The following is a 15,392-nucleotide window of genomic DNA, read 5'->3' as shown; positions in this document are numbered from 1 at the left end:
CCTTCTTGTGTGTGGTGTTTGAGTAATCTGTGATTGATTGTATAGTGAAAACTCAGTGGTTTGATTGAGGACTATATGTAGCTCTGTGATAGAGTGAACCAGTATAATCTCTGTGTGTAATTCTCTCTATCCCTTCTCTCTATATCTGTTTGTATTTTTCGCTGTCATAAACAATCGGTTGAACTGCTATTTTAACCGATTATAATTTTGCTTCTGTTTGGTAATTTGATTAGCTTTCTGAATTGTTTTTCTGAGTTGATTGAAAAAGTTTTATTCTAAGCCAAGTATTTGTGAAAACAGTTTGAAAACAATTCACCCCCCCCCCTCTTGTTGTAGTCATCAAATCTAACAAAGACAACCTGAAATCCAACTTATGTTTATTGTATGGTCGAAGTGGCGAAAAAAAATCACATCCAAAGGTTTTGAATTTTTTCATAATCAGGAACAGTATTAAAAATCATTTCATGTGGTGACTTATTGTGAATAACAGGATAAGTTAAAGCATTGATAATATGCATGATAGTAGTAAATGGTTCACCCCAAATTTGGATTGGTAAAGAAGTAGAGGCAAGCAAAGTTAATCCCATTTCAGTTATATGACGATGCTTACGTTCAATTGAACCATTTTGTTCATGAGTATGCAGACAAATGAGACAATGATAGATTCCAAATTCATGAGTGAAACGTTTGAAATATAGAAATTCTTTTGCGTTGTCAGCTTGAATAGCTTTTGTGTTTTAGCAAAAGTCTTAAAACAAGTAATAGTAGTTAGCGTTTGTGACTTATTATGTAGAAGAAACAACCAAGTATATTTAGTATATGCATCCATAAAATATATGTAATGTTAGAATTGTAGGTCTTAAAAAAGAGGGGGCTGAATTGTTTATGAAATATTTTTGCAAATGTTGAAGGTAGATTGAAAGCCAATGATAAATCAATGAAGGAGAAATCAGTTCAACCAAAAACAAATTTGTTTTTAATATGATTTCAGAAAATCAACCGGTTGTTTTTGCGAAACAATCGGTTGTTTTTATCAGCAGTTATTAAAATAAAAGCAAAACAAATTTAAATGAGATAAGGGATAGAAAGATCAACACAAAAAGTTTTATACTGGTTCACTCTTTACCAACACCTTGATTACACACCACAAACCACCAAAGTGGTGATCTTGAACCCTTAAAGAAGACACACCACATTTGGAAAACAACACCACAAATCACATAACAACCTCTAGATCTGCACAACACCAGTTCTTACAGAAATACAATAGTCAAGAGAAAAGGAATGATAACACCTGGTTCAATTACAGATTGAGAATGAAAAATACAAAGCAATCCTATTCCACTCTTAGAAAGAATCCAAAGCTTGAAACAATATTGGAAAAACTGATTTGAAAGAGATAATCTAAATCACTAACAACCAGGAGCATAAAAACAGATTATTTAAACTCCAATTAGTTGTTAAAAACATTTAATGCAAGAGTCAAATCAATTTTAAAATAACAAAAACATATTAAACCATTTTAACAAAATTTTGTTAAGGATTTTCAAAAATCAACCAATTTCAAAACACGAAACAATCAGTTGAATTGGCTTGACAACAAGGTCAACCAATTTCAAGTTTTTTTAAATTCTTTTAAAAAACACTAAGTGTAAAACAACAGGTTGAAATGACAATTCAATAGGTTGATTTTCCAATTTCTCTATAAAACATATATTTTTCAAGAGAACTTGAATCAAGCAACCTTGGATCATAACTATGAGTGGATTAACAAATTCAAACTACACAAAACACACACAAACAAGTATGATGAGAATCAACTAAAGGTGGCTTTTTATAATGAAGAACAAGATCATTCGCCTTCACATTTAAAGTTTTTCTTGTTAATCTTTGCAAAAGATAAAGCCCAAGCCCAAGCCCAAGCCCAAGAAGGCCAAAGCCCACAAAAGCCCAAAGACCATCCCATGAAGGGCAAAGCCAAGTTTTAAATAAATATTGTTTAGAAAGGTGCTTAGAGGGAAACATTAGAAACCTAAATTGTTAAAGCATCTTTTAGTCTTTAGTTAAGAGTCTTAGGGGGGTGTGTTAGTAGATAGGTGTAGGAGTAAATAAGGAGGTGCCAAAGTGAGAGAAGGGATCACACCTTCCTCATGCTTTGTTTTAGGCGCAAATTCTAGAAGCTTTTTAGGAGGGAGTTTTTTTGAATTTGTATAGCTTACATTTCAACACCTTAGGCTATAAATAGAGGTGCTCTCTTTGTAAATTGGAGATTGGAATTAATCTAAGAAAACTCTACTCAAATTTTGAGTGAACTTTGGAGAGCTTTGAGCCTTCTTTTCTAGTCTTATCTTGATGGATCAATGGAGTCCTCAAGTGGTGGCATCACTCTCATCTAGGAGCATTCCACACTTCTAGTGGCGAGATCATCCATCCTCCTTCCATCTTCATGAGCAATTCTTCTCTCCTTCCTTTCTCCTCTTTCTATTGTTTTTGTTAGCTTGTGTTCTTGAGTTTTGGTTTGGTGTTCTTGCTGTTTTTATGAGTTTTGGTTCGGCAGTTTTATATTTCAGTCCATTCATCTTGTTCCTTTGCTTTTCTTGCTCTTTTGTTCGGTTCAATTTGACTATAATTGGTTCATCCAAATGAGTTTGGGATTTGGTACTAGTTTTTGGTGAGTTCTTGTCTTAGAACAATGATCCAACTCTAAGAAAAGTGCCTCTATAATGTCCAACTCAAGGTGATTCCTAAGAAGGTCAAGAACCTTTCTCTATATGGCTAGTGGAATCACATCAAAGTAGCAGCAGAGTCTTCAAGCAACCCACTTGGATTTGGAGACATCAATGCTTATGTTCAACAATCTCCCCCTATTTGATGAAGACAAATCCCTGGTTTGCTTGTGTTGTCCTTTTTTAATTTGAAAGCACCTGCAAAATAAAAATTGTGCGTGTACAAAGTAATAGAACAACCCAGGTTTTAAATTCTTCCAAGAACTTGTTGTCATCATTGTTTTCCAGCAGAAATAGTTTGTGAAAACCAATGAAAACTAGGGTGAATAAGAGCATTTAGCAGCAGTAGATAACAACAAATAATGTACCATATTTAAAGCTAGATAATACAGATTTCAACCGGTTGTTTCGCATATTCAATCGGTTGTTTTTCTGGACAGGTTTCCAACTTCTCTATAATGATGTTCTACTCATCCTCTTTTGCAAAATTCTTCTTGGATTCCTGTTCTACATGATTAGACTCATAAAAAACAATGTGAACAAACTCTTCAACAGTCATAAGCCTCTTGTTATACACTCTATAAGCATGGCTAGTTAATGAATAATCAAGAAAGATACCATTATCTACTTTTTCATCAAACTTGCCAAGGTTTTTCATACCATTATTCAAGATGTAAAACTTGCAGCCAAGAAATTAAATGTGCTTGAATGTAAAGACAAGAAATTAAAGGTGCTTGAATGTAAAGACAAGGAATTAAAGGTGCAAGAAAAGTAAAGTGTCAAATCAACTAAAAGCAAAATAAGCTCAAGAACCTAAGCTTTGATAACCACATGATGTCAGTTGATTTTTAGATGGTTCCATTTTATGGTGACACTTTACTTAGAGTTGGAATTTTTCAATTTAATGGTGAAACCTAAGGAAGATTCCCACTGGACACGAATTTAACCAAATGGTTAAGTAAGTGTGAAGGTTCACTTCACAAAGGCAAAGATGAAAAATCAATATAGAGTTATAGATGGAATGCAATGTGGAATGGAAATGGAAACGGGGTAAACATCAATGGTGGTCATGGTCAAACCACAAGATGCACCACAAGCATGTAACAAAAGCATAACTACAAGTAAGAATTCAAGACAAGGACATATATGAAATGGAAATGAATTGAAAAGGGTGCAAGAATAATAGCTTATGGAGTGGTTGTGAGAGGGATGGATTCACGCCACTTGGGGTGTGGTAGCCACCAAGATGAGTGAAGGGGCCGCCACTTGAGAGTCTCACACCACTCAAGATAAGACCTAGCTAAGAGGATTCAAACCTCACACAGTTCTCACACAATTTGTGCAGAGTAATTTTTCTCTTCAAAATTAACATGTAATACATGGAGTAAGGCACCCTATTTATAGGAATGGGTTCCTTGGTGGCCAAGAAGGGCAATGGTAGAATGGGAAATAAGGTAGGGGCGGCCAAGGAGGGTTGACTAAGGTCAAAACCGCACCTTTAGGCTCTCCTTCTAGAAACTAGGTCAAAACCCTAATTTTAGGTGCCTAGTCTTGAAAAAGTGGGTTCGGATCAAACCCATTTCGCATGAGCACTCCTATTTATGATAAAGGCACCTATTCTATCCTGTCTTGCTATCTGTACCCCTAAAGAAAGCCCAAATTATTTACAACTTGTTTTATTCTTAAGAAGACCATAAGGAAGAACATTAGATGCTCTGTTTTGTGTCCATTTCTCCCTCTGGTGAGGTCTGCTAGATCCTTGGTGAGGTCTTCACTTGATTGATGAGATGACTTCTCATAGTATGAATGGTAATGTGCATCCTTGGTTATCTCCTTGTTGGCTTGGTTTGTATCATGCCCCCAGGTTTGAGAGAATTCGACCTCGATTTTAGAACTCATGTAGATAATATAGTTAGTTTGTTCATATATAAGATAGTGTAGGGTGTGGGATGTGAAATAAACTTATATTCATTGAGCTTGGGGAGTTCAAAAGTGTGAGCTCTTTTTACAAGCCATGTTGGGAAAGAATGGGCTTGGTGCTAAAAATCCTCTCAAAAGGTGAGAACCCTTAAAAGGTGTCTGATGTTCATCCCAAAGTTTCTTTGTGTCAAGTAATTTTTATTTGGTAATGAAAAAGAAAAAGAAGCAGGACACCTTGGAGGTGTAATTTGAAGTATGGCACGAGTCAACATGATTGACTTAGTTGTGTAAGATCATATTTTGTGACTCAATTTATCGTTTATTTCTTTCTCTTTTTCATTTTCTCTTTTGTTTTTCATTTTTATTTGGTCCTCATGAACCTCTTTGGGAGAAAGGGGTTTTAAGATAACCTTGTGCCCTTGGAAGTTAAAAGTCATTTTGTTGGTTAGGCCATCATGTAGAACTTGTCTATCATATTGCCAAGGCCTTCCCAATAGAACATGTGTTGTTTCCATTGGCACAACATCACATAAAACCTCATCTTTATACTCTCTAATAGAAAAGGCTATGAGGAATTTCATGTTTACTATTATTTCCCCCTTTTCACTTAACCATTGAAGTTTATAGGGCTTTGCATGAGAGATGGTAGGTAACCCAAGTTTGTCTACCACTCTTGTGCTTGCCACATTTGCACAACTTCCCTCATCCACAATTAAGGAACACAACTTATAATTAATGAGGCAGCTAGTGTGGAAAATGTTTTCCCTTTGACTTTCATCAAAAGGCTTTAAAACTTGGCCTAGCATGCACCTCACTACTAATAAGTCTCCTTTACATGGAATTTCACTTTCTTCCTCACTTGGGGATCTAAAAGAGGTAGGGGACCTAGACCTTTTTGAGCTATGGTCACTCATGAAAACCCCCCTTTTAACCATCATATTTCCTTTAGAAGGGAAATTGGATGCAATATGCCCAAAACCAAAACATTTAAAACACTTTTTACTTGAGGTTTTGGAAGGTGACTTAGGTGTAGAAGTGGAGGATTTAGAATGTCTAGGATTGTAAGTGGAATCTTTCTCAAAATATGAAGGAAAAGTTTTTGAAGAAGATTTTTTTTTGTTTTTCCAAGATGATTGGTAGTAGCCATCATTATGAGAGTTTTAGAAATGAGTTTTCTTTGAAACTTGAGATTCAACCTTGATGGCAAGGTGAACCAATTTTTCCAATGATGAATACTCATAAAGTTCTACCACATCTTGTTTTTCCCTTCTCAGTTCACTTACAAATCTAGCAATTTTGGACTCCTCACTTTCACGCGTGTCAATTTTAGTTAAAATTGTTTCAAGCTCTTTAAAGTAATCATCTACACTACTAGGTCCTTGTTGAAGTCGTTGGAGCTTCAACAAGAGTTCCTTCCTATAATAGGGAGGAACAAACTTCGTGCGCATGCATTTTTCAAATCATACCAAGAGACTATGGTTGGCCTCTTGTTTAGCCCAATGTCCATTACAGTCTTATGTCACCACTGCATGGCATAGTCTAAGAATTCTAAGGAGGCTAATTTTACCTTTTGGTCCTCTTGGACCTCATGTACATTAAAAATTTGCTCTACCTTAGCCTTCCATCCTAAGTAAATGTTGGGGTCACTTTCCCCACTAAAACTAGGCAATTTTACATAGGGAAAAGAAATTTTAGAAGCATGGTGTTGATGTTGGCGCCTTTCATCAAATTTATTCATTCTCCAATCTTCATCTTCCTCATGCCTGCCATATTGATTATAGCTCTTTGAAGCTCTCCTATGCTCCCACCTCCTTGGTTGTCTTACTTGTGCGGTTTCAAGCCTTTGGAGTCTCTCCTCCATTTGCCTCATCTCTTCCTCCTTTTGTGCTAGGGACCTTTTTGCCATCGCCAACTCACCCATAAGGAAAGCCTTTTGGGGATATTAAGGTTTTGATGATTCCGTTGAATCAAGTGTGATCAAAAGCTTTGAAGAATCCAAATCCTAGTGTTTGATGGAAGGTTGGAGTTGCTGCCATGTTTAGGATAGGATCTGGGTAGTTTATCTGTGTAATCCAGTCTTTGTTGAATCTAAAGCTAAAGTGTCTTCAAATCTTTTAAGTTTAAAGTGTTTTTCAAACTAAGTGAAAAACAACATGTTGTTTTGTCGAAACAACCGATTGTTTTACTCTTAGGTGTTTTTGAAAAGGTTGAAAACTGTTTTGGTTGGTTGACTTACTGTCAAACCAAAACAATCGATTGTTTCGTGCTTTCAATCGATTGTTTGTTGGAAAATCCTAACAAAATCTGTTTTGTTAGTTGAGTGTGCTTTAAATGATTTTCAAACTGAATGTGCTCCTGTTTTAAATGCTTTGACCAATCTTTGAAAACTATAAATAGTTTGTTTATGTTTTATAACAAAAAAGGAAAGAGAAAAACATATTTGAGTTTTTCAATTTGAGAGAGATTGCTTTCAAGATTTGAACATTCACTATTCAGCTTTGGTTTTCTCAAGAGAGAGTGGAATAGGATTATATCTGTATTGATTTCAGATCATTCTGTAACAAGTGTAATTCATTCTGAATATTTTGTAAATTTTGGTGTAGTAAGCCAAGGAGTGTTGTGTGCTCTTGAGGTTGTCAAGATCAACATTTTTGGTGTATGTTGTGCCAAAGGAAGTGTGTTTCTGCTAAGCTTCAGACATCCTTTCGTTAGCCATGCTTCGGATTGATACCATTTACTTTCTTCTTCACACGAATTCTCTCAGTCCCACGGTGGGTGCCAATTGTTCTCAAACGGGGTTGAGGCCTAGAGAACGATTGAAACTGTTTTTCTACTCCCTTAGTCGGTCGGTCGGTTTTCACTTCAATTCCTTTCCCTACAAGCTTCTTCCTCTTCTCTACTCGCTCTACTCCTCGACTTTCACATAATTCAGACTCGGATGGTACCTGCAAAAGGCATTTTGACGCTCAAGTCAGATTTAGTATTCGACACTCAATATTGTGACTACTGTGTCATGTTTAGAATTGTATTATCTAACTCTTGATTACTGGTTAGTCTCACTAACTCTGCTTAAACGTAATTAGATTTGTAGTGTCGGTCGGCGTAATGATCAGGTCCGAGACATGGTCTTGATCGTGCGGAATCTACCAGTACAAGAACCTTTTATGAACTTTGTGAAAAGAATATGCATATTCAAAGGACCGGGACACCTTAAGGGGAAGGGATCCGTCCATCTAAGGATCAGGTAAATCTGAGACAACGGGGATGGGATCCATCCATCTAAGGATCAGGTAAATCTGAGATAACCATAGCATCCGATCTTGCAGCTTAACTTCTTGTCGGTATAATCCAAGACAAATTGCCAACGAAATAGTGTACCAATTCTTTATTCATCAATAACTCCAATAATACATCATATCAATCTAAAACAAAATTTAAGTATAGGTTTTTTCATTTCTTATAATAAAAAGGTAAATTCAGTTATCACGTTTACAAGTTTTAGTTTTATTTATTTATAATTCTTACATGTATTTTTCTTCAAAAGTAAAGCGGTAATATTTAAAACAGTTAGATGTCAGAATTAATTAGTCAAAATAAGTAATAGACGTCAAAAAGGGAAATTAAATCGAGTGAACCTTATTTAGAGGAAAGTCCTTAATGAGTTTTCGTTTTATAACTTTAGAGTGTAATTTAAAATTTAAAATTTGATTGGAATACGCGTGGAGGTGTCTGCATATCTTGGGTGATTGGGTATACTGAGGACTTTTCCTGATAAACTGGATCCAGTTGCTTCCTTGCTGTTGATTCAAAGATGACTTCTAGTTGAAGTAAATGAGGCAGATGTTCTAGGCCAGATCTCTCATATTGATCTCACCCTTAATCTAGTGCCCATCACTTCATTCATGGAAGATTCCATTGACCTCACCTAGAGTGCAACTTACCAAAACTTTTTTACTTCTGAATAAAAAGAAAAACACTTTAAGAGACATTTAGAACACTAATGACACCCAAGAAAGGAAAACAAGCAACAAAAGAATTGGGCAAGTAAGGATGGCATTACGATGCAATACATTGCCTTTATCCAAAACAAATATCACTCACCAATTCCCTGAATGAGTATATTCGTATAAACTTCCCTTTTTCTTTCTATCTTCTACTTTTGTTATTTGATTAGGAAAAACTGAAAAAGAAAAGGAAGACAGTTGTTGACTTTTCTATCTGGGAGATGTTAAATCTGAATACATTTATTGAGATTCAAAAGTGTGCCTTAAGTTAAGGGCTAGATGCTACAGTTAACTATCTGAACAGGGCAACGAGCTAAAAATGAAAACAGGAACTTGTGTAAGAATTTCATATGGAAACAATATATCAATTGATTTCTTTACACGCTCATACAGGGGTTAAAAAAGAAGAAACCAAGAAAAGAATAACTGAATCAACGAGGCTGATTTTCTTATTTCACCTCGTGTGACCAGTTTGCAAACCGCAGTGTGGAAAATTATGTCAAATAATGAGAGAACAGAAGAAACGTGAAGTTATTTGCAGAACTACACCATTCAAAGTTGCTGCAACTTACGAAGATGCTCCAGTAATGAAGTAGCTTTCCGTTTGGCCCTCTCTGTACCAGTTCGAGCAAGTTCAGAAAGAGGTATGACGGCACCAAGTCTACTTATACAAGCAAGATTATCGGCATCCCTCTTGCACAAGGCAAGAAGAATAGCAGCTGCATTCTCTTTATTGCGAGGCAATCCGGTCCTCAAAAGATCTATCAAAACTGGTATAGTGCTCGCTTTTACTATAGCAATTTTTGCCTCTTGGTGGCTGGCAAGAACTGACATTATTGTTAGGGCTTCGTCAACCATTGATTTGCTTGAATCTGTAAGCATTTTCAACAATGCTGTGATGATCCCTGCCCTAATGGCCCTGCCCTTGTTCCCTTGATAAATGCATAAATTGAATAATGCTGTTGCTGCATCCTTCTTTCCTCTAGGACTCCCGTTTTGGAGCAATTCTACCAATGCGGGTATGGCTCCTGACGCACCAATTATGATTTTGTTCTCATCTGCAAGTGACAAGCTGAAAAGGGTTGCTGCTGCATTTTCTCTTGCTTCCATGGTTCCAGCACGGAGGACTTGGACAATGGATGGAATGGCACCAGCAAGCATTATAAGTCCTTTGTTATTTTCATAAATGGAAAGGTTTAGAATTGATGTAACAGCATTGTCTTGCGTCAGTACATCTTCTGATGTTAGAAGGTTGACTAGAACTGGAATTGCTCCAGCTTCAGCAATTAGTATCCTATTGTCAGTACTACGTTTGGATAGTGATCGAATTTCGGTAACAGCTGCTCTACGCTCCTCAACAGACCGACTGGAGAGCTTCCGCACCAGAGCTTCAATTGCTGCTATGTCACCTGTAACGTCTCTGAACGACCCATCACTCTTCTTTATTTTCCCATTAGTTAGTCCTGTTGGCTGCTCAATGTTGTGCTCTATACACCACTGATAAATAAGGCTCCTTAAAACATAATTTGGTGTGAGGGTTAAATGTTGGAGCTTCTGCTGAGTTTTCGGACATGTTGTATTTCCACAATCTATCCATCTCTGTATGTAAGATCTCTCATACGTCTGCAGAATAACAGAAGCAAGAAATTTAGAGACCAGAAAAATTTGCACGAATATTTCTTTTGTCGATGCAACATCTGTGATGAATTTACCTGACCAGTCGCCACAATAACAGGATCCCTCATTAGTTCCAAGGATATAGGGCAAAGAAAATCTTCAGGAATCACAATTGCTTCAGGCTTTTTAACCTCAGGGAGACTCTTTGTCTCAGAAATTTCTTGACTTTCAGGATCAGATTCGTTCAAAAAGAAAACTTCAGAAGAAGCATGGATGCTCCTTGCTCTTTCCAAGCGAGATCCAGCCCGATTAGTGCTGCTATTATTCTCTCCATTGTTCTTAGAAATGCTGTCTAGTTCTGATAAATTTTCAGGACAGCTATGTTGTTTGTACAATCCACCCACGGATTTGGCAAGAACCTGACTAATTTCTTCAGTCAGTGGCTGGGATAATTCATGAGATGGCATCTTTGAAATCATAAACCCATATTTTTCTGTGGCTCGTTTCAATTGCGTTCTCACCAAATCCACCTAGAAAAGCAGATAATGTCAGCAAATTAACTCGAGCAAATAGTATACCAAATTAAAAACCAACCCACTCATCCAAATTCTACCTGTTCTTTGACTTCCTCTGAGATGTCCAAATTGTCATACGACAAATTACTCAACAGTTTCTCCAATTTCCATGTCACACACTGAAATTGGAAGACAATGGTCTTTGCAGCTCCATCCTTAAATCAAGATACATCAAATTTCAGAGAATTACACAGACATCCTTTTACACATAGACATGCCCACAGAAATTCAACCCCCGTAAGATTCCGACTTAAGCGATTCAACAACTGCAAAATTATCTCTCTATTTAAAGAACACATCGTAAGGACACACAAATTTACCAAGACACGAAGAACAACACCCAGAAAGCCAAACAGAAGAACACTCCCATTCAATGAAACAACACAACGGACATTTTTTTTCTACAAATATCCTCATTGAGGCAAATTTGTTCCAGACACGGTTTAGTTCTAAATGCAAGAACCTCTCTCATAAAGGATTCAAACCTTGATTTGCCACACTGCGAGAATAGTCTCTTTTACAAAACCAACCCTCTTTGTAAACAGCACAAAGAACATAAGCAAGCCCTGAGTAGCGGTTTCATTGCACGCATTACACCCATCTCAACAAAAAAAATTCAAGTAACAATTTCCTGAAATATCTACTCTCACAAATTGCAATTGAACTTTATAATAGATTTCATCAACACTAATAACTTTTGCAGACCCACCCAATCACCGACACCAAATTCAAGAGAAATTTTCCTAAAAAACATTTTGTACTATGTTACGGTTAATGAAAGGAATGCAAAAAAGAGCTCAAAGTTTGGGAGTTATAGCTAGCGAACTACAGATCTAAATTACTGAAAAACCGAAGAATATGACGTAGCAGCTTAAGTTTCGAAACCCCCCCAAAGGGTTGGCGTTGGAATAGATCAAGAACTCACAGAGGAGCAATTGGAACGGAAATTTCTGGCGACGGAAAGCAAGCTTCTTGCAGAGTGAAGAGCGAGGACAAGATCAGATGACCAAGATGCCGCGGAAGAGGAGGAAGAAGAGGAGGAAGCGGAAGGGACAACATTGTAGCTGTTGTTGTTGTTGTTGTTGAGTTCTCTAATCTCCTCGAACAAGTGGGTGAGGAGGGAGATCCGGCGAACCAGATCGGTGCAGTCCTTGCGGAACAGGGCGTCGGCGGCAATGGGCGTGGCGGAGGAGGAGCCGGGGCACATTCCGGCGATGTCATGGACCAGACAGAGAAGCTCTGGCGTGTGGTCTCCGGCGAGTTCGCCGGCCATTGTCGCTGCAAAGGTTAAGGTTAAGGTTGTGTTGTGTGTTGAGGAAAGTGAGTCAGAGAGAGTCTAATAAGGTGTGTGAGGAGACTTATCAAGTGTGGACACGTACAAACATTGCAAATCGCTGTAATAATGTGTTTCATCGGGTTTTCTAAATTATTTAAATTATATAATATATATATATATATATATACTATTTTTTATTTCAGTTGCTGAGAAAAATGAAAAATAAAATAGTTAATTTAGTTTATCTAGTTAATAACAATTAATAATTAATTGGTTGGTTTCATTCTTGAGAGGGTTAACGTGACTCCTTAACGGGGCAAAGCGAGAATCTCGGAGGAATTGAAATTGGGGGAAGAATGATAATGAAAGAGAGAGTAATGAAACAGGAGGATACAGTTGGGTTTCGAATATTATGAATTGTAATGTGACTAACTACTATTTTTCCTAAATATATATCATATATTATATATTATATATCATACCTCTATCCTACACACTGTCTAATTTTAATTGAGTCTTTCACAGGTTTACAATTATATTTTAGTTCAAGTCAAATTGAATTTGGTATTGCAAGTCTAATATTACCCTAATTCAATCACTTCACCTTTTATTTAGGAAAATCCAATCATAATTGGATTGAGTGAAGTGAAATGAATTCAGTAGTTAAAAATATTATTACATCTTTAACTTTAAAAAATACTTCAAAAACCATGTTTTCATTGTTTCATAAAAAATATTGTCAATATTTCAAAAAGTAGAACAAAAGTATTGTCAAAACTTATAACATAATAAGAACTAATAATCAAAATACTAAAATATCATAATTATAATGATATATATTTTTTTAATTGAATTGAATGTAATTCAATATATATTTTAGATTTTTTTATATAATAATATATTTACAATTTTAAAATTTCTCACATTCATAAATAAATTATATAACATCATAATTAAAATACAATACTAAATTACTATCATATTTAACCAACACTTATACAGTTTATTAAATCTAAATATATCATTATATCCATATATATCTTCATTTTCAATCCAAAATATAAATCAAACCATTTTATTGAAATAATGTAATTCAAAATAGTTTAAAAAATATTAATAATAATGAATTTTGAATTATGTTTTTTTATATCGATTCATATTAAACAGCAATACACACCATTTGCTTTAAGAAGTATAATTAATAATTTTATCTAAAGCACGAACAATATAAATATTTAATTATATATTATCTATTCAATAAAAATGAATGTTTACAATAATTGATTTAAAAGTTACAATCACATATGATTTACAATAAATACGATTAAATAATTGTTGAGCATAGACATTACGCAAAGTAGCAATAGTCATAAATTATGAACTAGGCAGCGGCGGAGCCGCGTGACAGCAACGTGGAGCACAGGTCTGTCTGAATTTTTCTTTTCCTATTTCTTCAAACAAAAAGCAAAGAAACTAAACATTTATTTATTCTTAAAAAATAAACATTTATTATTTTTTAATATTATCTTATCGTTTGCTTTAAACGTCATAAACTGACAATTTTTTATTATTTTCTGAACCCCCTGGCTTCTCTGGCTTCCGTTCTTTTTCCAAATGCACCAAAAATCCACTACCGTTTATTTCTTTCTATTTTCTATAATAGCTGCTCCATTACCTTTTATACCCTCACTGTAACATATTAAGTCATAAAATATCTATATTTATGAGACATAACAAGAGCCTTGTGATTTGTACTGTGTGGTTTCTTTATTTATTTTTTTGCAGTTGAGCTTGAAATTATTATATACTTATTTAAGCAAATAAATGGAGCAATATTAACTGCAAAGGTATTTAAGATTTTAAAGGGAAAATTAATTATCTTTTAATTAATTTATGAAAGAAGGGGTTTTAACAGTTAGCCAAGTTATCTGTTTTTGTTTTTATTTTTGTTGTGAAATTTTGGTTTGTTACAATGGTTTTTGTTTGTAGCTGGAAGGGAAATAATGCAGGAAAAACAGAAAGAAAGAAAAAAGGGTGAGGATGCAAGGTCGTCTGCCAACCTGTAAAGCCATCATATTGTCGTCTTACTAAGACAACTATCAACCATTCAGATAACCAAAATAAGGTATATCAATAAATTATAATCACATTTTTTATAACCGAATAATCCAAAAACTTGTGGGGTTAATAACAATTATATAATATCACTAATGAAAAGAGTTTCTAGTTTAATAGTTTATAAGAACTTTATAACAGGATAAAAATATATAAAAACAAATATATGTGTATTATTTTTAATCAACTTATGAGCTCTGTCAACACTCACTCTTCCATGGATTATGTATCTTTGTTCAAAGAAACTATTTTATGAATTGTCCGAGTTGTTTCACTACCATCTTGGTGGTCTCCAACTTATATAGATGTTGGTAAAGTTACACTCCTGTATTGGAGAGAGTGAATATCAGACACACGCTCTAGATATAGGTTTATATGAAAACCCTAAACAAAGAAAATACATATACCCAAAAAGTCAGAATTAAAATAGAAAATTTTCTTAATCTAGTTCCAAGTGTGCATTATTACAACTTTTTCTACATTTTCATTATTTTTCTAATGCAATTTTTTTTTTTTTTTTTGTCTCTCTTCAAATTATCACACACAAAGAAATATATCTAACCCATCCCTTCTAGTCTTGTTAAAGTTTGACATACTTATACCACCCCAAATTATATATATATATATATAATATTAGTACATAATAATTGTCCTGTAAATATGGATGCTTTGAATAAAAAAAACATGTATAGTGCTTTAAAATAAACAACAAAAAAATACTTAAAACTTTCACACGTCTGGTATTAAATGTAAAGTTTAAAACAAAACACAAAAAATCACATAAAAAGATGAGTTAATATTCTAATAACATATCATTTTATCCATATATATGTGTGCGAATACAAATACATATATCTTATATATCTTTATAGTCACACATTTTCAATTTATTACAAAAAAAAAAAGTATATGTGGGGATGGTTATTTTTGTATAATGTGTCATTTATAAACGTTACTATTTATGCATGTGGCGATTTCGTGTACCGCCTTAGATCTGACCGCCACAAAGTATAATATGACCGTCTATTGTGAATCGTCGTAACAAGCGCCAATACATTATATAAAGTAGTTGTTTAAAGCGTGTAATTAAAGAATTGTATTAAAGAATTCACATCCAACAAATTACACATGAATCACTCTAAGCACTTTTTGCACAAAA

The 15,392-nt window shown here is 34.8% G+C and overlaps 1 protein-coding gene across 1 annotated transcript; it reads right to left on the bottom strand.

The window, feature by feature from the left end:
• Positions 1-8,964: 8,964 nt before the first annotated feature.
• Positions 8,965-12,265, bottom strand: LOC137810814 (U-box domain-containing protein 11-like). The gene is made up of 4 exons (XM_068612269.1): positions 11,768-12,265; positions 10,881-10,997; positions 10,363-10,797; positions 8,965-10,273 (listed from the first exon to the last, which is right to left on the bottom strand). Exons 1-4 carry the CDS (start codon positions 12,113-12,115, stop codon positions 9,203-9,205), a joined length of 1,971 nt encoding a protein of 656 aa, XP_068468370.1. The 5' UTR covers positions 12,116-12,265; the 3' UTR covers positions 8,965-9,202.
• Positions 12,266-15,392: the final 3,127 nt, after the last annotated feature.

The sequence above is a fragment of the Phaseolus vulgaris genome, chromosome 2, assembly GCF_000499845.2.
Source record: "Phaseolus vulgaris cultivar G19833 chromosome 2, P. vulgaris v2.0, whole genome shotgun sequence".
NCBI classification, from domain to species: Eukaryota; Viridiplantae; Streptophyta; class Magnoliopsida; order Fabales; family Fabaceae; genus Phaseolus; species Phaseolus vulgaris.
This window is presented reverse-complemented; position numbering and strand designations above follow the sequence as displayed.

What these genes read in the sequence shown, in the direction of transcription:
- LOC137810814 (XM_068612269.1), bottom strand. Translation starts at nt 12,115, where the DNA reads ATGGCCGGCGAACTCGCCGGAGACCACACGCCAGAGCTTCTCTGTCTG. An exon ending in TCCGTTCCAATTGCTCCTCT is followed by an intron (nt 10,998 to 11,767) that starts GTGAGTTCTTGA and finishes TCTTGATTTAAG; the next exon opens with GATGGAGCTGCAAAGACCAT. An exon ending in TTATTGTGGCGACTGGTCAG is followed by an intron (nt 10,274 to 10,362) that starts GTAAATTCATCA and finishes GTTATTCTGCAG; the next exon opens with ACGTATGAGAGATCTTACAT.